Source organism: Sorex fumeus, unplaced genomic scaffold (genome assembly GCF_029834395.1).
Source record: "Sorex fumeus unplaced genomic scaffold, SorFum_2.1 ptg000063l, whole genome shotgun sequence".
Lineage (NCBI taxonomy): Eukaryota > Metazoa > Chordata > Mammalia > Eulipotyphla > Soricidae > Sorex > Sorex fumeus.
The window spans coordinates 47,401,593-47,425,707 of record NW_026606120.1 but is presented as its reverse complement, the minus strand read 5'-3'; the positions used below and the strand labels follow the sequence as shown (position 1 = coordinate 47,425,707).

General features: G+C 42.1%; 1 protein-coding gene across 2 annotated transcripts in view; it reads right to left on the bottom strand.

Annotated features, from left to right (window-relative positions):
- BLMH (bleomycin hydrolase) overlaps window positions 1-17,618 on the bottom strand; it is a 42,027-nt gene extending 24,409 nt beyond the window's left edge. Inside the window, exons 1-6 of one of the 2 annotated variants that reach the window (XM_056126808.1) lie at window positions 17,305-17,618; window positions 16,750-16,947; window positions 12,576-12,685; window positions 11,434-11,575; window positions 10,780-10,868; window positions 9,109-9,201 (exon numbers count right to left, since the gene is read on the bottom strand). In XM_056126808.1, the coding sequence (XP_055982783.1) occupies window positions 9,109-9,201; window positions 10,780-10,868; window positions 11,434-11,575; window positions 12,576-12,685; window positions 16,750-16,947; window positions 17,305-17,317 (645 nt within the window). In that variant the 5' untranslated portion in view covers window positions 17,318-17,618. Of the gene's footprint in view, window positions 1-9,108; window positions 9,202-10,779; window positions 10,869-11,433; window positions 11,576-12,575; window positions 12,686-16,749; window positions 16,951-17,304 lie in introns of both variants that reach the window. The other variant, XM_056126807.1, reaches the window with a different exon arrangement.
- Between the last annotated feature and the right edge of the window lie 6,497 nt (window positions 17,619-24,115).

Sequence of the window (24,115 nt, the reverse complement as noted above, 5' to 3'; positions counted from 1 at the left end):
CCTCCATTCCCTACAAGATAACTGCTTCTAGAGAGAACAACAAAATAATGAGTTTTTCCTACCTGTCTTCCCAACAACCCTATGTTCTACCACTTTTATCTTGAAAGACCATTTAGGTAGCTTAGTTTCTGGTACTCCCCAACCATATCTGAGTAGTTGTTTGAGCCCCCAGGTCTTCCCCATATTGGCCTTTAAGAAAATTTATTATATACCCTACTTCCTATCTAATTTACTCATCCATTAGGGAATAATAGCCCAGTATCTCCCATTTCTCAGTATACATACATATGTCATCATCAACCACCAATATTGTGTTATTTCTTCATCATTCCCAGTGTACCCTCAGCCTAAAAGAATATTAAAGGCATTCTGGAACCTTATACCGAAGGCTCAAACTTACTCTCTTTTTTATCAAAGGTAAAAAACTACGAACAGGCTTGGCAATGACATAAAACATATAATTAAGGACAAAGAAATTCTTTATTTTTAACAGGCTTGGCAATGACATAAAACATATAATTAAGGACAAAGAAATTCTTTATTCATAGGCTATTATGGAAGACAAAACCTGAATCTATTATCTTGAAAAGACAGATTAACCCATAGAGACTCTGCTTATGCCTGCCTTTCCCTGTTTTGTACTATTTTTCCTGACTAGGGTTTACTGTTTGTTTTATGAGCCTGAATAGCTGGTCCTTAAACCACATCTCTTTTAATGATGTATCATTCCCAGATCTACCACAGAAATAAAGGGGCAGAGCGTCATGTTAGCAACTGAAATTGAGCTGCTCAAGCCATAGATGAAAGCTGTGGCTGGAGGCACAAGGACCAGAGAGACATTTTGCATTTGCTCAGCACCAAAACTATGAACTGCCATTTCAGGACTCAGTCTTTTAAAGTGAGACACTACCATGGGCAACTATGATCAATTAGTAACAATGAAAAAGTTACTGCATGAAAATGTTTAGTGAAGAAGGTTTTGTAGGCTTAAATGATGTGCATTTTCAACCAATAACTGTGGCCATCTATGTCTGAATGTATCAAAAGGCTCATTCTGATCAATTAGGTTGTCATTCAAGGGTAGCTTATCCAGCACAATGAGGACCTTGTCTAAAATAAATAAATAAATAAGTGGAGGTGGGGAGCCAAGGGTCAGGCTTAGTGACTATTACATAAATTTCTGCCAGTTTTATTTTTTGATTATAGGCCACATCTGGTAATACTGGGAGGCTACTCTCAGCTCAGCACTCAAGAGGCTGCTCCCAAATGTGTTCGGGGGAACCATGTGGTACAAGGGATTGAACCCAGGGCTTCACATTTGAAGCACGTGTTTTAGCCTTTTGGGTCATTTTCCCAGTCTCTCTACTTGCTTTTAAACATATTCTAGGGGCTGGAGCGATAGCACAGTGGGTAGGGCGTTGACCTTCCACGGTCAACCTGGGTTCGATTCCCCAGCATCCCATATGGTTCCCCGAGCACCGCCAGGAGTACTTCCTGAGTGCATGAGCCAGGAGTAACTCCTGTGCAACGCCGGGTGTGACCCAAAAAGCAAAAAAACAAACAAACAACAACAACAACAAAAAAACCCCAAAAAACCAAAAAAACCCATATTCTATGGGCCGGAGGAATAGTACAGTGGGTAGGGTGTTTGCCTTGCTGGAGGCCTACCCAGTTCAGTCCCCAGCATCTGATATGGTCCCCTGAGCACTGCCAGGAGTAATTCCTGAGTGCAGAGCCAGGAGTTACCCCTGGGCATTTCTGGGTGTGACCCCCACTCCCGCCAAAAAAACCAAAAAAAGAGAACAATGTAAACATTCTAAACATGAAATTTTTGCACCATAATTTGCATTTACATATAATAACTTATTTTCATCTCCTATTAGAAGTAATGTATCAAAAAGGGAATATAGGGCTGGAGTGATAGCACAGAGGGTAGGGCGTTTGCCTCGCACACGGCCAACCCAGGTTCGATTCCCAGAATCCCATAAAGTCCCCTGAGCACTGCCAAGAGTAACTCCTGAGTGCAGAGCCACCAGGAGTAACCCCTGTGCATCACCGGTGTGACCCAAAAAGCAAAAAAAAAAAAAAAAAGGAATATAGGACTATTTGAAATTAAGAAAATGTTCAATCATTCTCTCCAAAACTACATGAGAAGAGGCTGGAGAGATAGTACAGTGGGCAGGGTGCTTGCCTTGAAAACAGCAGACCCAGGTTTGGTCCCTGGCACCCCAAGTGGTCACCTAAGCATCATCAGGAATGATCTCTGATATGGCCCAAAAACTAAAAAGAAAAAAAAATCCCAAGAATCCTATGAGGAAATCTGGAATTTTGCTAAATTCTATAATGAATCATTTTGCAAATATTTATACCTTTCTGCATTATTCATTTATTTTTGTTTTGTAGGCCACACCAGTTGGTGCTCAGGGTTTACTCCTGACTCTATGCCCAGAAATCACTCCAGGTGGTCTTGGGGGACCACACAGAATGCCAGGGGTTGAATCCAGGTCTGCCGCATGCAAGCCAAGTGCCCTACCCACTGAACTATCTCCTGGGTATCTCTGCATTGTTTCCAAAAGTGTTTATTTTTGGCCTGCTTTTCAAGCCTATGTTCTCTCTTGAGCAAATATTCTTCTCTTTCTGTCCCCTCACATCTAAACAAGTTTCATTCAACAAAAGCTATTTTTGCTTCACTAAAAAGAAAAAAGTATTTTCATCAGTTGAGTCTTGAATAAGGATGACATTGTTGAGATCTTATAGTAACTATAACTTGAAATGTTACTTTGTTTTATATTGCTTACCATGACTATAAATTATCCAGTTATTTACACTCAAGTAAATGAGTAATACCAGAAAGGAATATTTTAGATCTGACAGGCAAGTTCTAATTAAAAAAGAAAAAAATTGAGGCAGAGAGGCATAATCTTCAGGAACCCTAATACTGTATTTTCTTACAAGAGATTCAGCTCCTCCAAAATAACATTCCCTGTATACAAAGGAGTATACACCTAGGAGTGAAATTATAAATCCAAGTCTGCTCTCTGGTGGACAACTCAGAAATTTCATTTGCTTCTGGCAGATACATTTGGCATTCAGGACAAAAAGATACTAGACAAAAGCCATTATATAGTATCAAGACTATAACCATATTCCCAAGAATATAGTTACAAATGGAAAAACCATTTAGGGAAATATACTGTGACTTCAATTTAAAATATAGTTTCTATGCCAGTATGATCTATGATCTTTCTCTCCTGTTTAATTTTTTCACCACAGAAATCCAGGCATATAAATTCTGGCATATTTGTTCTGTATTTTATTTGTTTCTCCCTATTAGAAAGTAAACTGGGGGCTGGAGTGCGATAGTACAAGCATTTGCCTTGCACATGGCCAACCCAGGTTTGATTCCCAGCATCCCCACCCTCCCCCCCCAAAAAAGGTAAACTACGTAAACAGTGTCTGTTCTGTTCACTGTTAAATCCCCAATCCCTATAATAGTGTCAGACGTGCGTATTGAAAAAATACTGTGATTTTATTTATTTGGGGATGGGGTGCAGGGTACTGGGACTAAACCCAGCAGTGCTCAGGAGCTACTCCTAGTTCCGGGCCCAGGGAACCATATGTAGCGTATTCAGTGGACATAGCTACCTGCAAGGTAAGTGCCTTACCTCCTGTACTATCTCTCTGGCCTTATACCTGGTTTCAGACCAAACTTTGGATCAGAACCAAGTGAATGACAGAGTATTACAGAGTCAAGGAGGTGAACTCACAAAATACGTTTTCCAAAATGCTGGAAAGCTTGAGGCAGAGAGGCATATAGCTCAACAACACCTGGCAACTGATGTTTCTTTTCCCCGAATTTCCAACACAACAATGATATCAACACTGAAGGCCTTGCTGATACTGAAGCCAGTTGCAAAAAACAAAGAACAGGAGAATCTAGTGTTTGTCTTATTCCCTTAAATATCAATCATTAGAGAAGGTTCTTGTAAAACTGTGATAAATGATAAAACAAAAATTGAATTAAAGTTTTAGATCCACTAGGACCCTTTCCATACATTTAGGAGGGCAAAGGAAGCTTTGCTAGGTATACGCTGCATCAGTATCTGCCTCTTGGAGCCATCTGGCGTCTAAGATTTTATATTCTTGGCTAATTAAATTGGGAAGCTAGGGGCTGGAGCAATAGCACAGGAGATAGGGCATTTGCCTTGCATGTGGCCAACCCAGGTTTGATTCCCAGCATCCCATATGGTCCCCAGAGCACCGTCAGGAGTAATTCCTGAGTGCAGAGGCGAGAGTAACCCCTGTGCATCGCCGGGTATGACCCAAAAAGTCAATAAATAAATAAATAAATAAATTGGGAAGCTAAACTAACTTTCCAGTGTGGTTATGTGGAGACTCTAACAGCTCATAATCTAACAGAAAAATCTACAATTGGTGTTAGAAACATACTTGCAGTTTATGCACATTTGGCATTTCTTGTTTATATTATTATATAGTCTAATTAAACGTCTATAGTTTGGCATCAGTTTCTGCCCCTTAAACTTATCTAAAAGAACCCCACTGCAACTGGGCTCTAAAAAGTATCCTTTTTCCCATCAGAGAGAATCATTTATTTAATTTGATTCTGGGGTCACACCCAGTGGTGCTCAGAGGGTATATATTCGGAGACAGCAATCAAACAATGGTGGGCTACATGCCAGGCACTTGGTCTGGAGCGATAGCACAGCGGATAGGGTGTTTGCCTTGTACACAGTTGACCCTGGTTTGATTCCTCCGCCCCTCTTGGAGAGCCCGGCAAAGCCTGGCAAGATACCCGTGATGTAATTGATATGCCAAAAACAGTAACAACAAGTCTCACAATTTGTTGTGAGACGTTACTGGTGCCCACTCGAGCAAATCGATGAACAACGGGAGGACAGTACTACAGTGCTACTATCTCTCTGGCCCTGAAACTATTCCTTTTAAACCATCTGCTGAAGTCTAACAAGGGAATTAATCAAGAAACAGAAAAAGGTTCTTGGAATTACAGCAGAAATAGCAATTTTAGATTCATTTCTATTTATAATTCTGATTTAAGAGAATGTACAGTAAATAGAAAGCATTACAGAAATACTAGTTCCGTCTATTATTATAAAAATGCAAAGGTACAGTACTCTTAAGAGTACTCAATTTTTCAGTTTTATTATTTGAAGAAAATATAGGGCTCATGGATAAAATGGCCTAGGATAGCATGGACTAGTGATAATGTAACAGTCACAAAGACATACATATAATTGGTTATAGAAACTAGCTGAACTTTGAAAATGCAATGCTGTGGATAAATGAGGGAAGAACAGAGGGAACTTGGTGATTGCTGATATATAAGGTAAAGAAGAGAGAGAAGTTATTTAACTCTCCATTGCTCTGGTGGGGAATAAAAGGAACTATAGGTAAGGCATTTGCACATCTGCAGAGTTAGATCCCCAGCAACATATGGTTCCTGAGCACTGCCAGAGGTTACTCCTAAGCACAGATCAGGAATTGTCCCTGAGCACTACTGGGTGTGGCCCCAGTGCTCTATTCCTTCTGCCTTCACTCCCACATATCACTGTCACTGTCACTGTCCTCCTGTTGTTCATCGATTTGCTCGAGCAGGCTCAGTAACGTCTCCATTGTGACACTTGTTACTGTGTTTGGCATATCGAATACGTCACGGGGAGCTTGCCAGGCTTTGCCGTGTGGGCAAGATACTTTCGACAGCTTCCGGGCTCTCCGAGAGGGGTGGGAGAATCAAACCTGGGTTGGCCAGGTCGGCCACGGTCAAGGCAAACGCCCTACCCACTAGGCTATCGCTCCAACCCACCCCACATATACCTACCCAAAAAGCAAACAAAAAATCTGCCTGCCAAAGCCCCACCTTCCATGTTCCTAAAGAAAATAAGCTCATATAGATTATAATGTCAAACAACTGTGAGACTCCTTGTACAATAGTGTTTATAACTGGTTACCAATGCAGATTCTTCAGCTCCCCCAGACCTACCGAATTTAACTGGCATTTTTATAAGATTCTCAGGGGAACTAATCACATAAAAGTTTAAAAACACTAGACTAGGATCTATTCTCTCATTCATGTTCTGCTTCTCTATTTACATGTGCTATCCTTTTTCTATACACTGGTTCCCCTAAATTGCCCTAAATACGGGGGAGGGGGAAGTGTCGGGGGGGGGGGGGGGACCATTTTTTCTATCCACAAGCTCTTCTCTCCAGGATCTCATGACCTTTACCTTATCCTCCACATCAGTAAGGCTTGACAGCTTCACTCCCTATACTCCCCAAAATTCATCTCCTCTCCATTCTCACTCTCACCAACTTGATCCAGGTGACTGTCTCTCATCTTTATAACTTTCGCTGCCTTCTGGTCTCCTTACATCCTCTGTCCCTGCTCTAAGATGTATTCATAAAATACCAGAGCGCATTTTTGTTGTTTTGTGCTCGGGACCATGTGGTGCCCCAAGGTATGACCCTGCATGTAGAGTATGCACTCTAGCACACAAGCCACGTCCCTGGTTTCCAAGTTTGGGTGGTGGTGGTGGTGGTGATAGGGTCCTTAGGAAGCCCAGGCCCAGCCAGCTGATTCTCAGCCAACCTGCAGAAGGTTTAATATGATGGTCTCAGGATGGGTACCACTTGGGCCTTGCGGTGCCAGGAATTACCCAGGACATGATGGCAGTGCCTGGGGACGTCTAGGTCATACCTGATGGTATTGGGAATCAAATGAGGGTCAGCTGCATGCACCTAAGTCCCTGTATTATATTTTCAGTCCCCACCCGCAGGATGAAAGATTTAAACAAAATTAAACTTGTCACCCCTCAGCTTAAAATCACCCCTCCCTGGATGGTTACCTCACTTAGAACAAAATGCAGATGCCTTATGGTGGCTTAGAGGTCTCTAATATAAGTTGGTTTGTGTTTCCTATACAAGATTTAGTCCAAACCCTGACCACTGTTGGGTGTGCCCCCCACCAATCTATTCCAGGCTCTCGCTGTTTCCAAGTTCAAGTCATGTGCTTCCTTTCTGTTCCTAAAAAATACCTAACTTTCTCCCCTCTTGGAGCTTCTGCACTTAATGTTCCCTCTGTTGATATGCTCTATAAACTTATCTTTGTGTTCTCGCATTTTGTTACTACTGTCTCAGCTCAGATTTGACCTCATAAAGGTCCTTCCTGATGAGCTTACAAACCATCCTATTATCGAATAGTTTCTTAATTGCTTGCACATTGTCTGCCTTCCTCTACTAACTTGTAAAGTCCCTGAGAGTAGAAACCAGATGTGTCTTGGGCATAACTGTACCCCTTAGTGTTTAGGATATGTTTAATAGGGGTTCAGTAGGTACTTGTAGAATTAATGAGTATCATGTTTTCCTCCTCTTTTTACTGCTAATCTTCTTGAAAAACGCTTTTTGGGGAGAGGGCATGGTCTGAGTCTTTTTCATCTAGCCCCTATCCTTCTTCATGCTATAACTCTAACCTTAAACCACCCATTCAGCAAATTCAGCCATCTTCATATCTGATGTCTGTAGCATTTCACAGATACCAGCACGTACATCTTAACATAGTTCTGCCACGTGTTTTCACAGAAACAGATGTTGTCCAGAAATAGATGTTTTCCACAATGCTTTTTTCAGACCTATTCTATATAAGACCTGTTCTATGTTTGTATTCTCCCTTGGGAATTTCAGTCATTCTTAAGTCTTCATTCATCTATACTGCAACATTTATTCTGAGTTCCAGAAGTGTTTCTGTATGCTTGAAATACAAGTATAGTTGGACAGTGCCGTGAAACTAAGCAAGCTTTGAATGTTTTTGATTCTAATCTCTCTGAACTCAAAGAAATGCAAACTTTCTCTAGGAAAACTTTCTTCATCCTCCAAATAAGATAGAGCAAAACTCTTTGGGGTTAGGTATACTTGAATAACCCTTTAGATATGTACTTTACTTCACTTTGTAGTACATATGTTCTCACCCTTAAGTTGCAAATTGCTTGACATGTAGTATCTGCAACTCTTCCCATATAAAGGAATTCAGATGTTTGACTCTATCTTTTGGAGGTGCCAATGCTTCACACTGCATGCCTTTAGAATGTCACTATCAGAAATAGAACCATGGGGACAAGGAGATATTAGAGAGGTTATACTCGGTAGACATGGATCTGAGTTGGGTTCAAATTCCAGGACCACATAGTCCCTAAGATCTGCTGGGTGAGGCCCCTGAGCAACCTGGGGTAGCCCAAGCACTGCCTCCTCAGGCCAATGCCTAAAAAATAAAAACCATAAGGCCTATTATCTACTTAGGGACCCCCAGAACTTGTCTTTCTAGCTTCATCTGCTACCGATCAAACTCAAAATATGCCTCAGCAATATTTATTCCTTTGTTCTTGCCACTGTCCACAAAATTTCTTCCCCATTAAACCTTCATCTCAATGAGGAAGTCATTCTTCCTTTATCCATTTTTCATTAGGATTTATTATGATTATTCCTGTATTTCTATTTTCTAATACAATGAGCTTCTAGAGAGAGCAGAGTTATGACTTTCTCAACTTTGTATCCCTGGTGCCAAAATCAAAGGCATTCAGTACTAAAAAGTTTTGCTTTTTCATTTTTTGTATTTGGAGCACACCTGGTGATACTCAGGGGTTAGTCCTGGATCTGGACTCAGAAATTATTCTTAGCAGTGCTCATTAGGGGACCACAGATGCTGGGGACTGAAACCAGGTCTGTCACAGGAAAGGCAAGCACCCTACCCACTATACTACTGCTCTGATCCCTTAAGTATTTTTAATAATTTTTCTCTCTAGCACACACAGTCTTACTCTCTTCTCTCATATATCCTAAATAAAACAAGACTACCAAAACAAAGAATTTTATAGGTCATTATATGGACCACTAAAATGGGGACTGGACGACATAGGTACAATTCTCATGCTGAAATGCAAAGTATATACCTGTTTTTAAACCTGTAAATTAATTTTCAGTTAAACGTGGCAATTATTCAATGACTATGCCTCCTGTTTGATAAGAGTATTCTGAGAATTCTATTGAAGAGTAAAATAAAATTCAAGTAATTTTTGTTACCTCCTCCATCATGCTGTCCTGTGTGGCAGAAATTTCTCCTTTGGTTGCTCCACTCTGTACCAGGTTTCGTAGTCGTATACAGAATTCTCTCATCTAAGACAGAAACTCAATCAACTTTCTAAACTTTACTCAAATTCAACTCAATGAGCCTAATAAATAAACCACTTCTACTTCAAAATGTAACTCAGCTAAAACCCAGAGGTTCACAAAAGAAAAATGTGTTTTCCTTAAAGAGTTAATTTAGATATAGCTAAGAACACTTTCCATAAAAAAGAAAGAACATGAATTACTCCCCAAAAATACTGGATGCAACTCTTTCTGCTGCTCAGCAAAAAATATCAGTGACAGCAGATGCCTGGATATTGGGAAAACATCTGATTCTATAATGTCTATTATACTCAAGAGATGTAAGAACTTATTGCTCTCATGGATTCTTATTTAGAATTTTTCTGGTTTTCCACTTCTGCTTCTCTGCCAAATCATTATGACCATGACTATGCCAATCCCTATATAGTTTCATTTTTCTTGTAGTCTATTTTGAGAGATGCTTAAGACAATGACAACTCTGAAACTAAACACTATGATAAAGAGACCTGCTCTCATCTAAAATGGAATTCAATGCTGTACTATTATTGATCCTTTAGTCTTTAAATAAGTAACCCAAATTTCTTGAGTGGAAAATAACCTACTTCTTACATGAGGGAAACAGCTACAGAATTAAAATGTAATATTTTATCCCATGGACAACAAATCCAATTCTTTTTTTAATTATTATTATTATTATTATTATTATATTTTTATTAACGTAGGAGTACTGCTATTTATTCAGCCATTGATTAAGTTGGACAAATCCCATTTCAGCCTCAAAGATTAGGGCTGCAGATTTTGGCATCTCCTTGTTCTTAAAGATGTCTGGCTGGCAGAGCAGTATCCTTAAAGGATTTATAATTCTCCCTGGGAAACTGGGTAATGTAAAGAAGAAAGAACCCTTTCAGTTTTCGTTACAAAAACAGAAGCAACCAAAAGCAGTTCAGCAACTACATTAAATCTTCAGTGAGTAGACAAACCACAATGATGTGGTTTGGGAGTGGCACTAGAACTCAGTATCCACTTTAGGGAAGTCTCACAAATAGATCTTTTTGCTTTCACTAGTACATAACTGTTCTAGTCCACCTTCAAAACAACCAAGTGAGAGGCAGAGCAACCCAGTTTGCTTGTGGCGCATATTAAATGAGTATGGAACTTTTCCCTTGAGAATCCGTAAAAGCACTAAAATCCATAGAAACAGAAGTGGAAAAAGATTTTTTTTTTCTCTTCTGGGTCATACCCCGTAGTGCTCAGGGGTTACTCCTAGCTCTGAACTTAGGAATTACTCCTGGTGGTACTTGGGGGACATATGGGAGGGATGTTGGGGATAGAACCGGGGATGGCTGCATGCAAGGCGAAGGTCCTACCCACTGTATTATCACTCCAGGCCCAAGAGTGGAAACTTTTTTAAAAGAAAAAAAGAACTCACCCCATCTCGATTATTTTTAAAGTTAATATGTAGCTACTCTGTTTCTGATCTTGCATATAAATTGTGCACACTGAAATGTCGAGGAATCCCCTTGAAAAATCAAAAATTTTAATGTGCATATACTAAATCCAACCCCTCCCTACTACATGTTATACCTTGTGATTCAGAATATCATTCATTCTTCTGGTTGCCTCTGTTGTATAAGATTCAGGGAAGCACCTTTTAGGGACAACACCATATTTTTCTTAAAGAAACAAAAACAAATTTAAGATAAATGTGTACTCAAATGCTAGAAACTAGCAAAAACAACAACTGCTTCAAAATGTAGGACACGTTTTGCTTACCTAACTCAGAAAACTTAATATTCTCTATTTCATATTAAAAAAGACTATTTAACCTATACAAATATCCATCTCATCACGGACTTATGCATTTTACTTATTATCTCTATGAAGTACTCAGCATGATGAAGCTCCCTTCCCATTAAAAAACTTTTTAATGAAGGCAGTTTCAAATAGTAACAATTTGAATGTGCTTCTTCCTTACAGCAGTGGATAAACTTTTCTTATTAAAGAAAGTCCACTTAGTATTACCTTTTCTTCTCTAACCCTCCCTTCATAGTACCTATTTCTTTCTCATTTAAGATAACATAGATGAAAATAGAGGAAAAGTTTCTCAGAGTTAACTGCATGCAGTTCTGTGAAAAGAATTTTATTCTGTGTTAAAACATCAGAGAAATAGCCTAGTCTAACTATAGTTTCTTGCTGATCACAGTGAGTTTTAGGTCCAGTAGTGCAAATAAAGCTTACCAACAATATTGACAAGCATATCCCATTGCCCACCATCGTTTGCAGGATTCATAAGCAAATACTGCACCAGCCTACCATCCTCAGGCTCCTTTTTCTGGGCAGTGTCCACAAAAGCATTTAAGAAGAAATAACAACGCTCAACCTACAGTAAAAGAAGTAAAATAAAATTAGAGGAAAACAGGCTTTTTTTTTTTTTTAAATTGGCACTATCAACAGAAGTCTTGGAAATACCATGGACTTAAAGTTATTAATACTTTAAACTAAAGTTGTAATTAAATATCAGTGTCTGGGGCAAGAGACAGAACAACAGGTAAGATGCTTGCCTTATTTGTAGCCAATCTGGGTTTGATTCCTGGCACTTCATATGGTCCCTTAAGCACTGCCAGAAATGATCTCTTAGCTCAGAGCCAAGAGTAAGCCCTGAGCACAGTTGGGTGTGGAGCAAAAAATTTAAAATAAATATCATTTAAAAATATAATTTTAAAATATTTAAATAAATATTTTAAATAAATAAAAGTATCTGACTTTTTTTTCTCTGCTGTGCTCGGGAACTGAATCCAGGGCTTCACAAATACAAGCCAAGTGCTCTACCTACAGCCTCAGACTGGTATCTGGTTTCTTAGACTATTTCTTCCTGCATTTGTATGTATATATTCTAATAGTTAATCTAAATCAAGGCACTGCTTTATTTTAAAAAAATACTGTAATGTAGAGGTTTCAACGAATACATATCAAGTGGGTACGTAGCAAATGTAAAGATTTAAAAAATGGAATAAAATTAATTTACTGCTTTTTAGACAGCAATACCCAGAGAAGGGGAACCAGATCCTAAAAAAACCAAATAACCTAAGTGAAAATGCTAAAAGGTTTCCCTACTACTTTTTAAAATGTTAAACATTTCAAGTAAGTTAATAAAACAAACAAGGAAGTGAACAGATTTATTATACCACTGCCAAAAGTAGCCCTCTACTAAGCACTTTTCTGTATTTAAAAAGAGTCAGCTTTTGATATTTTGGAAGTCAGAAGAGTTGATGCCCCATCTATAATGAAATGAAAACTGAAACTAAGAGCTAGAAATTAAGAGATCATATCTACCAAGGCTGACACTGAAACAAACAAAAATCTTATAAGGTCTCTCATACCTTGTCCCAGAAAAAGAGGTAAGACTGACTAAACTCAAACTCTTCAATATTTAATTTTTTCATGAAAGGAAGTCTCATAACATTCAGACAAGAAAAGATCCAGCATCGCCCTGAAACAAAAAAGGACACCAAGTATGAGAAGTATTCATGTAGGTTACATTGTTCCAACTGTACTTCCAACGAATACTGAACCCTTGATAAGATCTTGAACAATTTAAGACTATACCAGGGAGCATACAAAAAAATTTTAAATAAAACTATTTGGAATATATATATAATCACTACTCACAATATGTATGCAAAAATATCTAAAAACAACTTCAAATATTATATAATCCATAAGAAATCACCTAACAAAAAAGAGAAACATGGCCAGAAAAAGATAAAAATGGTAAAGCAACATTCCTAAAAGTTTCTAAGACCCTTAGAACATTAATTTTTAAATAGATAATGTCCTTTTGGCAAGGGTTTGGGAAGCTGCATTACATGCTATAAACAGATTAAACAGGTACAAAATAATTGAGAATAATTTCTATTAAAAAGCTATACAAGATTTCTACCCTTTATCTGTTTTACAGTGCCAGGGATAGAATCCAGGTCACATGCATTCAAGACCTGCACTTTATTACTAAGCCACATCCATGGCCAAAAATCCCAATCCTTTTATCTTGAATATTCAGTATATGTTTCAGATAAGGCAACCATAGGCCAAGGATGTAGCTCAGCAATAGAGAGCCTGTGTGAGGCCATCCTGAGTTCAATCCCTGGTACTCCCCCAAAAAAGAAAAAAAAAAAGGATAATGTGACTCCAATACTCCAATATAAATCAATCCCCTATTACTCCAATGAGAATTTTAAAAAATTGTTCAGCTAACTAGATTATATAAACAATTACTGATATAAGAAACAATAACTGTAATATTTAAACAATTTAAATAAGTTTATATTTATATATTTAATTATAACAACATAAATGATATTAAATTAATAAATGACAATTTAAATTTTATTCTAAATCATATTAAAGAAAAATTGTTTTTTCCACTTTCACACTTTTGCACGAATTCCTACCTTTTTGGGGGGACTGTACCTGGCAGTGCTCAGAACTTACTCTTGCTCTGTGCTCAAGGATCACTCCCTAAGTGATGCTATGCTCAGGGGACCGTATGTGGTGCCCGGGATTGAACCTGGCTGACCATGTACAAAACAAATGCCTTTTCCACTGTACCATCACTCTGAACCCTTAATCCCTACTCTTAAAATGAATTTGCCATCAGCCTAATTCCTATCTGTAGGTCCTTCTCCCAATCATCACATCATCTTTCTTCTATTTAGCTCACTGTCACTACCATTTGCTCAAGCAGGCCTAGTAACGTCTCCATTGTGAGACTTCTTGTTACTGTGTTTGGCATATCTAATACGTCATGGGTAGCTTGCCAGGCTTTGCTGTATGGGTGAGATATTCTCAGTAGCTTGCTGGGCTCTCCGAGAAGGGCAGAGGAATTGAACCCGGGTCAGTCGGGTCTGACACATGCAAGGCAAATGCCCTACCGCTGTGCTATCACTCCAGCCTTCAAGAACAAATGTTTTCATGTGTATGATGCTGATCTTGAGATTTTTATGCCACACCAACTATACAATCACATTCTTCATTTCTCCTGTAAGTGGATAATGACAAATTCTGAATCACCACCTTAGGTAGTGAATTTAGTGATCATTAGGATTATTTATAATAATAACCAAAAATTTCGGAGCTGGAGTGGTAGCATAGCAGGTAGGGCGTTTGCTATGCACGCAGCCGACCCAGGTTTGAGATTCCCAGCATCCCATATGATCCCCTGAGCGCCGCCAGGAGTAATTCCTGAGTGCAGAGCCAGGAGTAACCCCTGAGCATCACCAGGTGTGATCCAAAAAGGAAAAAAAACCCAAAAAATAATATCCAAAAATTTCATGTGAAATAATGTATTTAAATTTTTGGACTTTTTTAAAAAAATATTTTTTCAGATGATTCCAAACTAGCACACACTGGAGTCATTTCAGAATGCCTTTGCCAAATTATATTTTGCTTCCAAACAAAATAATTGAGCATGCTCATCTGAGTGTCTGTGAGGTCTCAGATATTTTTCAGAGGGAAAAAGCTAGACATTTGTTTTGGCACAAGTTTTCTACAAAAATAAAATATGCCTACAAACTGGTGGAGGGATGGGTACTTGATCATTGTATAACTGAAACCCAAGCACAAAAATTTATAAGTCTATAACTGTACCTCATGGTGTTTCACTAATAAAAAAATAAAAAAATATATGCCTACAACATATTGATTAAAGAGAATTTTTTAAAAGGTTAGACTGCCTAACAATTTATAAAGGCATTTACCTACATTAAACACACACACACACATTCAGAATAAGAACCCAACTGAAAAAATTTTACTTGTTGGTATTTTGCATATAGTCTACACAATACAACAATAATTTTGTAATAAAAATAATTAAAAATAAGTTTTTTTAAGACACACACATATATACATACATTTATCTAGTGTTAGTAACCATACTTCATCTTTCCCTCGGACTTACATACATGCCACTTTTTTTAAAAAAATATCTCATTTATTTATGTATTTTTTTAATGAATCATCGAGAAGTACAGTTACAGCCCTATAAACTTTCGTGCTTACATTTCAGTCATACAATGATCAAGCACCCATCCCTCCACCAGTGCCCATTCTCCACCACAATGTTCCCAGTATCCCTCCCCCACCTCCATCTCTTCCCCACCCCCTCTGTGGCAGGCACATTCCCTTTTTCTCTCTCTTTTAGGGTGTTATGGTTTGCAGTGCAGGTATTAAGTGCATGCCACTTTTCTTAAATAACATCTTTCTAACAGGCAATCTGAAAGAACTATTACTGTGAAAACAGTATGAAAATAGACTACACAGTTCATGTAGGATTTGCACCTTTTGAAAATACAATATATATGTAAATACAGTATGTATGACCCAATCTGTTCCAGTCCAACATATCCAGCCCTTCCCCTGAGAAGTCATTATAATTGACACTGTGACATTACTAATTGGATCATTTGTAGTTTGACATTCCATACGGCCACAGGCACTTTTTACAAAACATTATGCAATATGGTAACTTTTGTTTGTGGAATAGGGCACATCTGAGCAGGCTCAGGAGTTATTCCTGGTGGTGTGGTGTCCCAAGGACCATAAGGGATGCCAAGGATGGCACCTGGGTCAGCTGTGCACAAGGCAGGTGCCCTACTCGCTGAAGCAAAATGCTCCAGCCCCAATGTCATAATTTTTTTGTGTTAAAATTTAAATTATCTTTATCAGAGATATAAGTTACATATCAAATAACATATATATCCATGTTAAATGTTTACTCTGGGTTCTGACTGGCCCAAAACAAGCACTGATTGTTACCTGAAGGCATATTTAAAAATAACTGGGAGCCAGAGCCACAGTCCAGGTTTAGACACCTTATTTGCAAGCAGTGACCCAGTTTAGAACCCAGGCACCACATATGGTCCTCTGAGCACCAACAAGTGTGGCCACAAGATCTAATGACGATGATGGTGACAACAATAATAATAATAATAATAACAGTAACACTTGGCGACCTCTTTCCCTGTTCCCACATTTGTATCTGGCCTCGGGACATTACAGCATCCTCTGGACATGCACGATCTGAGTGGTTAGTTTTGTACCCAAAGCACAGGATCTTCGAGACAACAATGTAACACTTGGCGACCTCTTTCCCTGTTCCCACACTTGTATCTGGCCTCGGGACATTACAGCATCCTCTGGGCACGAACAATCTGATTGGTTAGTTTTGTACCGAAAGCACAGGATCTTCGAGACCCAAGGCTGCCGTCACATAAACTCTGGCCAGCTGAGTGTGAGTTACACTCAGAACCAAGGAGGATCACAGACATGTCACTTTCAGGGCCCACAGCCAATCTGCCAACAAGCCGCAGAGCACCCAAACAATGCACGGAGCTAATTGTTTCCCGACCTGCCCCGACAGGCGCCAGTTCTCTAGGAACTGCCCCCAGCTTCTCCCGACACGGTGTGCTCCCCCCGAGCCTCCAGGTTCCGGCAGACGAGACACGGCCACCACCGCCAGCCCCGTCCAGCGCGCAGGCGGCTGCAAGCGCTCACCTGAGCTCTTCTGGTTGGTGACGGGCTTGCCCTCCTGGGGGACGACGTGCTGGAACACATGCTGAGTGCCCTGGACCGTGGCCCTCTTCAGGCAGATGTCCAGCAGGTCGTGGGTAGTCCCGACATTCTGGGCAAGTACGAACTGGGGATCGGAATTCAGTTTCTGAATCAGCGCAGCCACCTTCTCCGAATTCAGTCCTGCTGCAAAGACCACACGGGGGGAACGTCACGCCCGAGAGCGATCGAGGCGGGCGGCCCCGGCACCCCGAGACACACACAGACACACAGACACAAACACACACACACACACCGGCTCTAACTTCCTAAGGGCACCCGAGGGGACCAGCGGGCCGCAGAACCCCTTTCTCCACATCCTCGCCCAAGATGCGCGCTCTCTCCGGGCCGCTCCAGGCCGCCTCCCCCGGGTCCCAGCCCCGGCCCTTCCTCGCCGCGGGGCCTCCAGGGCCCTGCCGCCCGCCCCCCACCCAGGGAGGACCCCGGCAGGGCCTCGGTCTGCAAAAGAAAACAAACAACAAGAAAAGAGCGGCGCCTCACCGACGTTGTTCATGGCGCCCACGCTGCCGGCAGGGAACGCGAGTCTCGTGGGTCTTCGGCGAGCGCCGCGGTTGCACTGCGGGCGCTACCCGGGCGGCCCAAATTGCCTCTCACACCCCGGGCGCCGGAAAAAGGAAACCGGTTCGGTGGCGGCGGAGGGTTGAGGCCAGGAAACGGGGTCCGCGGAGGGACAAAACTCCCCCCCTCGCGTTGCTGAGTCAGCGCCGTGGGGGCTGGCCCCGCCTGGGGGAGGGCCGACGGGGGCGGGATCGCTGACGCGCTCCGGCCCGCGGGTCCCGGGCAGAGCCCGCGCGCGTTCCCTGCCGGTCCCCGCCCGGCGCCCCGGGACTCCCGGCGATCCCGCGGGCAGGCCCCGCGCTCCGGGGAAGCCTCTGCGCGGTGCCGAGCGGCGCCCGAGCGAGGACTCCAGCCCCGGGGAAGGGACCCGAGCGAGCCTTTCGGGAGGAGCTAGACACGCCAGGAGGGAGTTCGGGGGCCGGTTGTGCAGCCCGAGCTTTCGGAGTGCTCCACTCTACCAAAATTGTACCCCAAGGCCTCGCGGGCACCGTTGGCTGCTTGATCGCTGCGTTTATTTTTCAGCAGCGACTTGTTGCTTGTTCGACCAAGTTCTGGTCTTTGAGGGGAAACTGGAACTAAGCACTTTGCCAGCCACTCCGAAGCCGTTACCGCGGTTCTACAGACACACGCGGGCTCCTTTCGAGAAAGCCCCCCTTTCTGGCTTCCCGGAGGCCGTGAGCACAGTGCACCCGGCTCGGCGCCTAGTGTGGAGTCTCACAAGGATTCTGTGTTGCGGGCCCCGGCCAAATCTATAAGTCGCAGATGAGCGCCCCCTACCCCCCAACCTCTCCAAATTCCCAAGTGTTGAAGAAAAGAGCCCCCTGCCCACATTTAGAACAGACTCATTTCAAACCTACTTAATTAACCCAGAGTAGGACCTGCCAAGGGGCAGCTGAGTCTGGGAGACGGAACACACAACCGGGAGTGCATCCGGGATGTCCTTGAGATGGCCAGAATCTCGCTTTATAACCTTAGTAGCCTGGGAGAGTTTGCCAAGTGTACTCATGTTCTTGAGGTGGTCCAGGCCCTGCTTTGTAAAATAACACGCTTTGGAAATTCTGCTTCTGTACTCTCCTGCCAGCTGCCTGCAAATGTCACAACTGCCACCAGACATCCTGTCAAATGGAACTCTCTCCTTTGTTAAGAACCTAGTTTTTACAGAGCACAGGCTCCACTGGGTCTTTAGGGTAATATACCAGTGTGGTGCTCAGGGGTTACTCCTGACTCTGTTCTATGACTCCAGCCCCTGGAGACCTTTTATTATTATTTACTTTAATTTAAAATTGTTGAACAACAGGAGGACAGTGCTACAGTGCTATTTAGGTTTTGGGTCACAGCTGATGATACTCAGTAGTCACTTCTAGCTAGTACTCAGGAATTACCCCTCACTGTGTTCAGGGGACTATATGAGGTTCAGGGAATCCATCCCAGGTTGACTGTGTGCGAGCCAAACACCCTACCTGCTGTACCATTGCTTCATCCCCCGCCCCTGGAGACTTTAAATCTTAAACTTAGTCCTAAGAAAATTCTACTATAGTGAGAAAGAGTTGCAAAATCTCTTTTAGAGAAAGTTAAACTATCACACCAAAGAGTGCTGTAGAAGCAGTGTTCACAAGAACCAGAATTTGCTGGGGGGACTGGGGGCGGTGGGGAAGAAGATGACAAGCAAACATAATCTGAAAGAGTGGAGAGTGGTGGGATTTTAGGAGATTAAAAAAAAAAAAACCTAGTAAGGCACCAGCCAAGAAACAGGGTCATTAAAACTCAGAGCAAAATCCTCTTCAAGAAACGGCATCATAGCCTCATGTGGTTAAGATCAAGGAGGGTGATGGGACAAGGTGTAGAACTGGAAAGGTAGGTCTGATCCAGAAGATGAAGGGCTTTATACACTATGCCAGAGCACCTCGATGTTATCCTATGTCTAATTAGAAGGCAAAAATGTGTTTTTAAACAATGGGCAATATGCTTAGATTTCTGCAAAGACAAAAACCTGATGATTGGCAGTGGGGAGGATGGTTTGGAGTGCAGACCTGCTGGATCTAAGGAAACTAGCTAGAAACCTGTTTTGCATTTGGCAGATAAAGAAAGCCTGAAGTGTAAGAAAGAAATAGGCCTGTAATTCGGAAGTTTGGGGCTGAATGAGAAGATAGATAGATTTTTTTTTTTTAAAGCACATCAGGTGTTGCTCAAGGGCTAGTCCCAGCTCAGTGTTCAGGGTTTGCCCCTTGAAGTGCTCAGCAGACCGTATGGTAGTGGAGGTTGAACCTGGGCCTCCTGTTTGCAGAGAATGTGCTCCAGCTTGTTGAGCTACGTCACTGAAGATGGATGGATTAACCAAGAGAGAATACAGAGGAATAGACACGTTTGGATTATGTGTGTAAGCAGATAATGGGTTCACTCTGGGTGCTTGCAAGACTGGAGAACCCACAGGATACCTGGAAGGAAAGTCCAGGAGGTAGAAGAAAAAATGTCTGCAGATTAGGCAAACCACACAGGTTAGAGTTAGAAGCATGAAGGTTACCAACAAGGTTACATATGGTTAAGCAAGAAAAGATGAGAGCCAAGACTCATATCCTTAACAGAGTTCAGGGGTCACAGCACGAAGCTACCAGGCTGAGTGAGGACAATGGCTCCTGAAATCCAGTCCACACTCTGCTTACTGAGGCGTGCATCCTGGGCCTATTAGAATATATGCAGAATTCACTACTTATTACAAGAATGCATCACCTCTGGAAATGTGTTGAGTGTGTGGATGAACACAAGAGCAGAAAAAAGAAAAATCAGCTCAATATGTAGAAGATTTGAAGAGAAATCCCTTCCTGTGTTGAAATCCCAGGAAGACAAGGTCATGAATGGGATAAGGTGGCAAATGGGATTGAAAGCTTTATAAAAGACAAGTATGCTTGAGTCCAGCAATCACAGAGGTGACTTTAGGGAGGGCAGTATTGGTGGCAAGGAGGGGTGCACAGCAACCACTCTGCGGTGGAGGGGGAAAAAATAGCAGGGATGATCTTTTGATAAGACCAGGACTGTGCAGGGTGCTAGTGCTGTAGGCCAGGGAAGCTCTTCTGAGTGAAAAAGACAACACCAAGTCTCCTGGGAATATGAAAGTTCAGAACCAGTACAGATGAGAGTTTAAAAAATGACAGAACAGGAGTCAGAAAAAGAAAAGAGATGGAATCACTGGAAAGGTGGGGGGACCAGTTTTGCAGCTATAGCCACCCTTTTCATGCCATATATGATTATATTTCCTCACCCTGTGCTCAGAGATTTCTATTATCTCTTTTATTAATTTTACATTTTTAAAATGAATCACCATGAGATAGTTTCATGATTGAGTTTCAGTCATACGATGATTGAACACTCATCCCTCCACCAGTGTACATTTTCTACCACCAGTGTCCCCATAATTCCTACCCCCTCCATTCCACCCTTCCCCATGTCTCTATGGCAGACAGTTTCCCTCTTACTCTCTCTCTACTTCTGTGCATTATGGTTTACAATATAGATAATGAGAGGCCATCATGTTTGGTCTTTTATCTACTTTCAGTACACATCTCCCATCCGGAGTGATTCCTCTAACGACCATTAACTTAGTGAACCCTTCTCTATCCCAGCTGCCTCTGCTCCAGCTCGTGAAGCAGGCTTCCAACCATGGAGAAATCTTCCTGGCCCATATCTCTACTGTACTTGGGTGTTTTCATCATCGTCGATCGCCTCGAGCAGGCCCCAGTAACGTCTCTTTCATCCTAGCCCTGAGATTATATTCACGGCTCTTTAGGAGAATGAGACCCATCATTGTTACTGGTATTTGGCATATTTGGTAGGCCACGGGGAGTTTGCCAGACTCTGCCCTGTGGGCAGGCTACATTCGATAGCCTGCAAGTTTGTCCAAAGTAGGAATGAGATAATAAGATGTCGCGCGGCCGCAAATGCGGCCGCGCGGTTTCGGGATCTGGATTTTATAGTCTCTGAGTCTTGGCCGCTGATGGGATTACACGGCGCCAGGGGGCCAGGTGGTGGGTGTGACCCCCGCCTACTGGAATTTGGAGGATCTGGGTGGAAGATGCTCGACTCCAAATCGAGTAGGCTTGGAGGTCTCGGCCCCGGAACCCGCGTGGCTTTGTCCCTCTGCCAGTACCTTCATGTGTGCGGAGAGTGGTCTCAGCATGGTGGTGGCTGGTCCTGGAGGTCTTCGGCTGCCGTAGCCCTGGTCGGGGCGGGGAGGAAAGCTCAACCCGCTCCCCTCCAAGGGACTCCAGGAAGGAACACTTGGGTGTTAGTCTTATGTTATTTTATATTCCACAAATGAGTGCAGTCATTCTATGTCTGTCCCTCTCTTTCTGACTCATTTCACTTAGCATGATACCCTCCACTTATAAGCAAATTTTATGACTTCATATTTCCTAACAGCTGCCTAGTATTCCATTGTGTAGATGTACCAAAATTTCTTTAACCAGTCATCTGTTCTAAGGCACTCAGGTTGTTTCCAGATTATGACTATTGTGAACAGTGCTGCAATAAACATACAGGTGCAGGTGTCATTTCTACTGTGCTTTTTTGCACCTACGGGATATATTCCCAGAAGTGGTATTGCTGGGTCATATGCAAGCTCCATTTCTAGTCTTTTGAGGAATGCCATATTGTTTTCCAGAAGGGCTGGACCAGTTGGCATTTCTACCAACAACGAAAGAGTGTCCCATTCTCCCCACATTCTCACCAGAACTGGTTGTTTATGTTCTTTTTCATGTGTGCCAGTCTCTATGGTGTAAAATAATATCTCATTGTTGTTTTGATTTGCATCTCCCTGACTATCATCATCTCTTTGCCATGTCTCCTGCTCTGTCTTTACTGTCAGGGTGCCACCCTTTGTGCCATTTTTTTTACCCAGAAACTTTTTACACCTATACACTCAGCCCCTGTGTGGGCATGAAAAAGTGGTTTAGATGCAGACTATTTCCTGCTGGTCCTTCCTCTTGACCAGGAAGACATTTCTCCAGAACAGAATTCTTATGACCCAACCCACTAACTTCATTTGAAAATGTGTTGTTAGGTCCAGCGATACCTCACAGAACAGCGCAACCAGAACTAATTATACTATGAAAGCTACAATGATAGAAAAGTGACTCTTTTTCAATGGTGTGACTTGTCACCACCTGCTGTTGCAGAGATGCCTTCTCCCTACTGCTTCCTTGGGGCATCAGCCAGTTTATCTTACAGTCTCAGGAAAAAACCTGCATCTGTGATGTCTCCTTTGAAGTCCATAAGTCTGGAACCTGTGTTGGTCAGGAGCTTCTACTTTAATAGTAAAGACCAGTGTTTTTGTTAGATAGAAGTCTGCCCTTCAATGGACAAAATACCCTGTGAGTCTGTCACATTTTAGTGTTTAGCCTCACCTCACTCAGAGATTTGCTTTGATCAGAAAGTCTCCTGATATTCATTAGACTGGACAGTAAACTTAAGAATCCACACCTTGTTACAACCAAATTTAGCTCCTAGAGGTATTGAAAGGCATTTTCAAATTTTTGAGAAGATGTTTAAAATTGGGAAGCTTTGTGGACAATTTTGGGGTGCTAGTTTCTCTCTCTCTTCCTTTTTTTGTAGGAATATTGCTATTTATTCAGCCATTGATTAGGCGGATTGAATTGGGCATGAACTCCACCTTACTTCCCCTCCCACCCTTTTTTTTTTATCACTTATCACTTAATCACTTAATCCCCGTTATTCATCGATTTATTCGAGCGGGTGCCAGTAACGTCTCCATTCCTCACGGTTGCGTGCTAGCGTAGCCCAATGGTATCTGTTCGTTTTAGGAACATGTAGAGCCTCAAACCGATCATTTAGGGTCTTGACGAAGAAGTCTGACCATCTTATAGGTGGGCGTCCACGTGATCTTTTGATGTCTCGTGGAATCCAATCAGTAATGGCTCTAGTCCAGCGGTTGTCTGTAAACCTCATTACATGTCCAGCCCATCTGATTTTTGATGTCTTGGCAAATGAGACAGCGTCTCTGATTCTTGAGCGTTGACGAAGATCAGAACTCCGGATTCTATCTCTCATTTGAGTGAATCGTGATATTCCAAGCATAGTTCTTTCGATTCCTCTTTGAGAGACCCGAATAGTGTTCTCATCCTGTTTTCGTAGGGTCCAGGTCTCTGAGGCATATGTTAATGCAGGAAGAATAGTGGAATCAAAGAGATGTGCTCGTAGTTGGAGGTTCTTTGTCCTTTTAGTTATTTCTTCAATGCTCTTGAAGGCATTCCAAGCCGCTCTCTTCCTCCTGCGTAACTCAGGTGCCAGGTCATTCATCATGTTGATTTCTCGACCTAAGTATATATAACTGTTGCATTCGGAGATGGTGGTTCCGTTGAGAGCGAATGGAGCGTCAGGAACAAGGCTGTTTCTCATAAACATTGTCTTCGTAAGATTCAGCTGTAGTCCAACCTTTCCACACTCACGGTCAAAGTCCGCAAGCATTTGTGCTGCTTGGCTGATGTTTGGTGTTATTAGAACTATGTCATCAGCAAAGCGGAGGTGGTGTAGTTGCCGACCATCTATCTTCACTCCCATGTTTTCCCATTCTAGTTGTCGCATGATGTTCTCGAGGGTGGCACTGAAGAGTTTTGGTGAAATGGTATCACCCTGCCGAACCCCTCTCTTGATATGGATGATTACTTCTTTGTAGAATGGTGAGATCTTGGTAGTGAATCCACAATAGAGCTCACGAAGGATC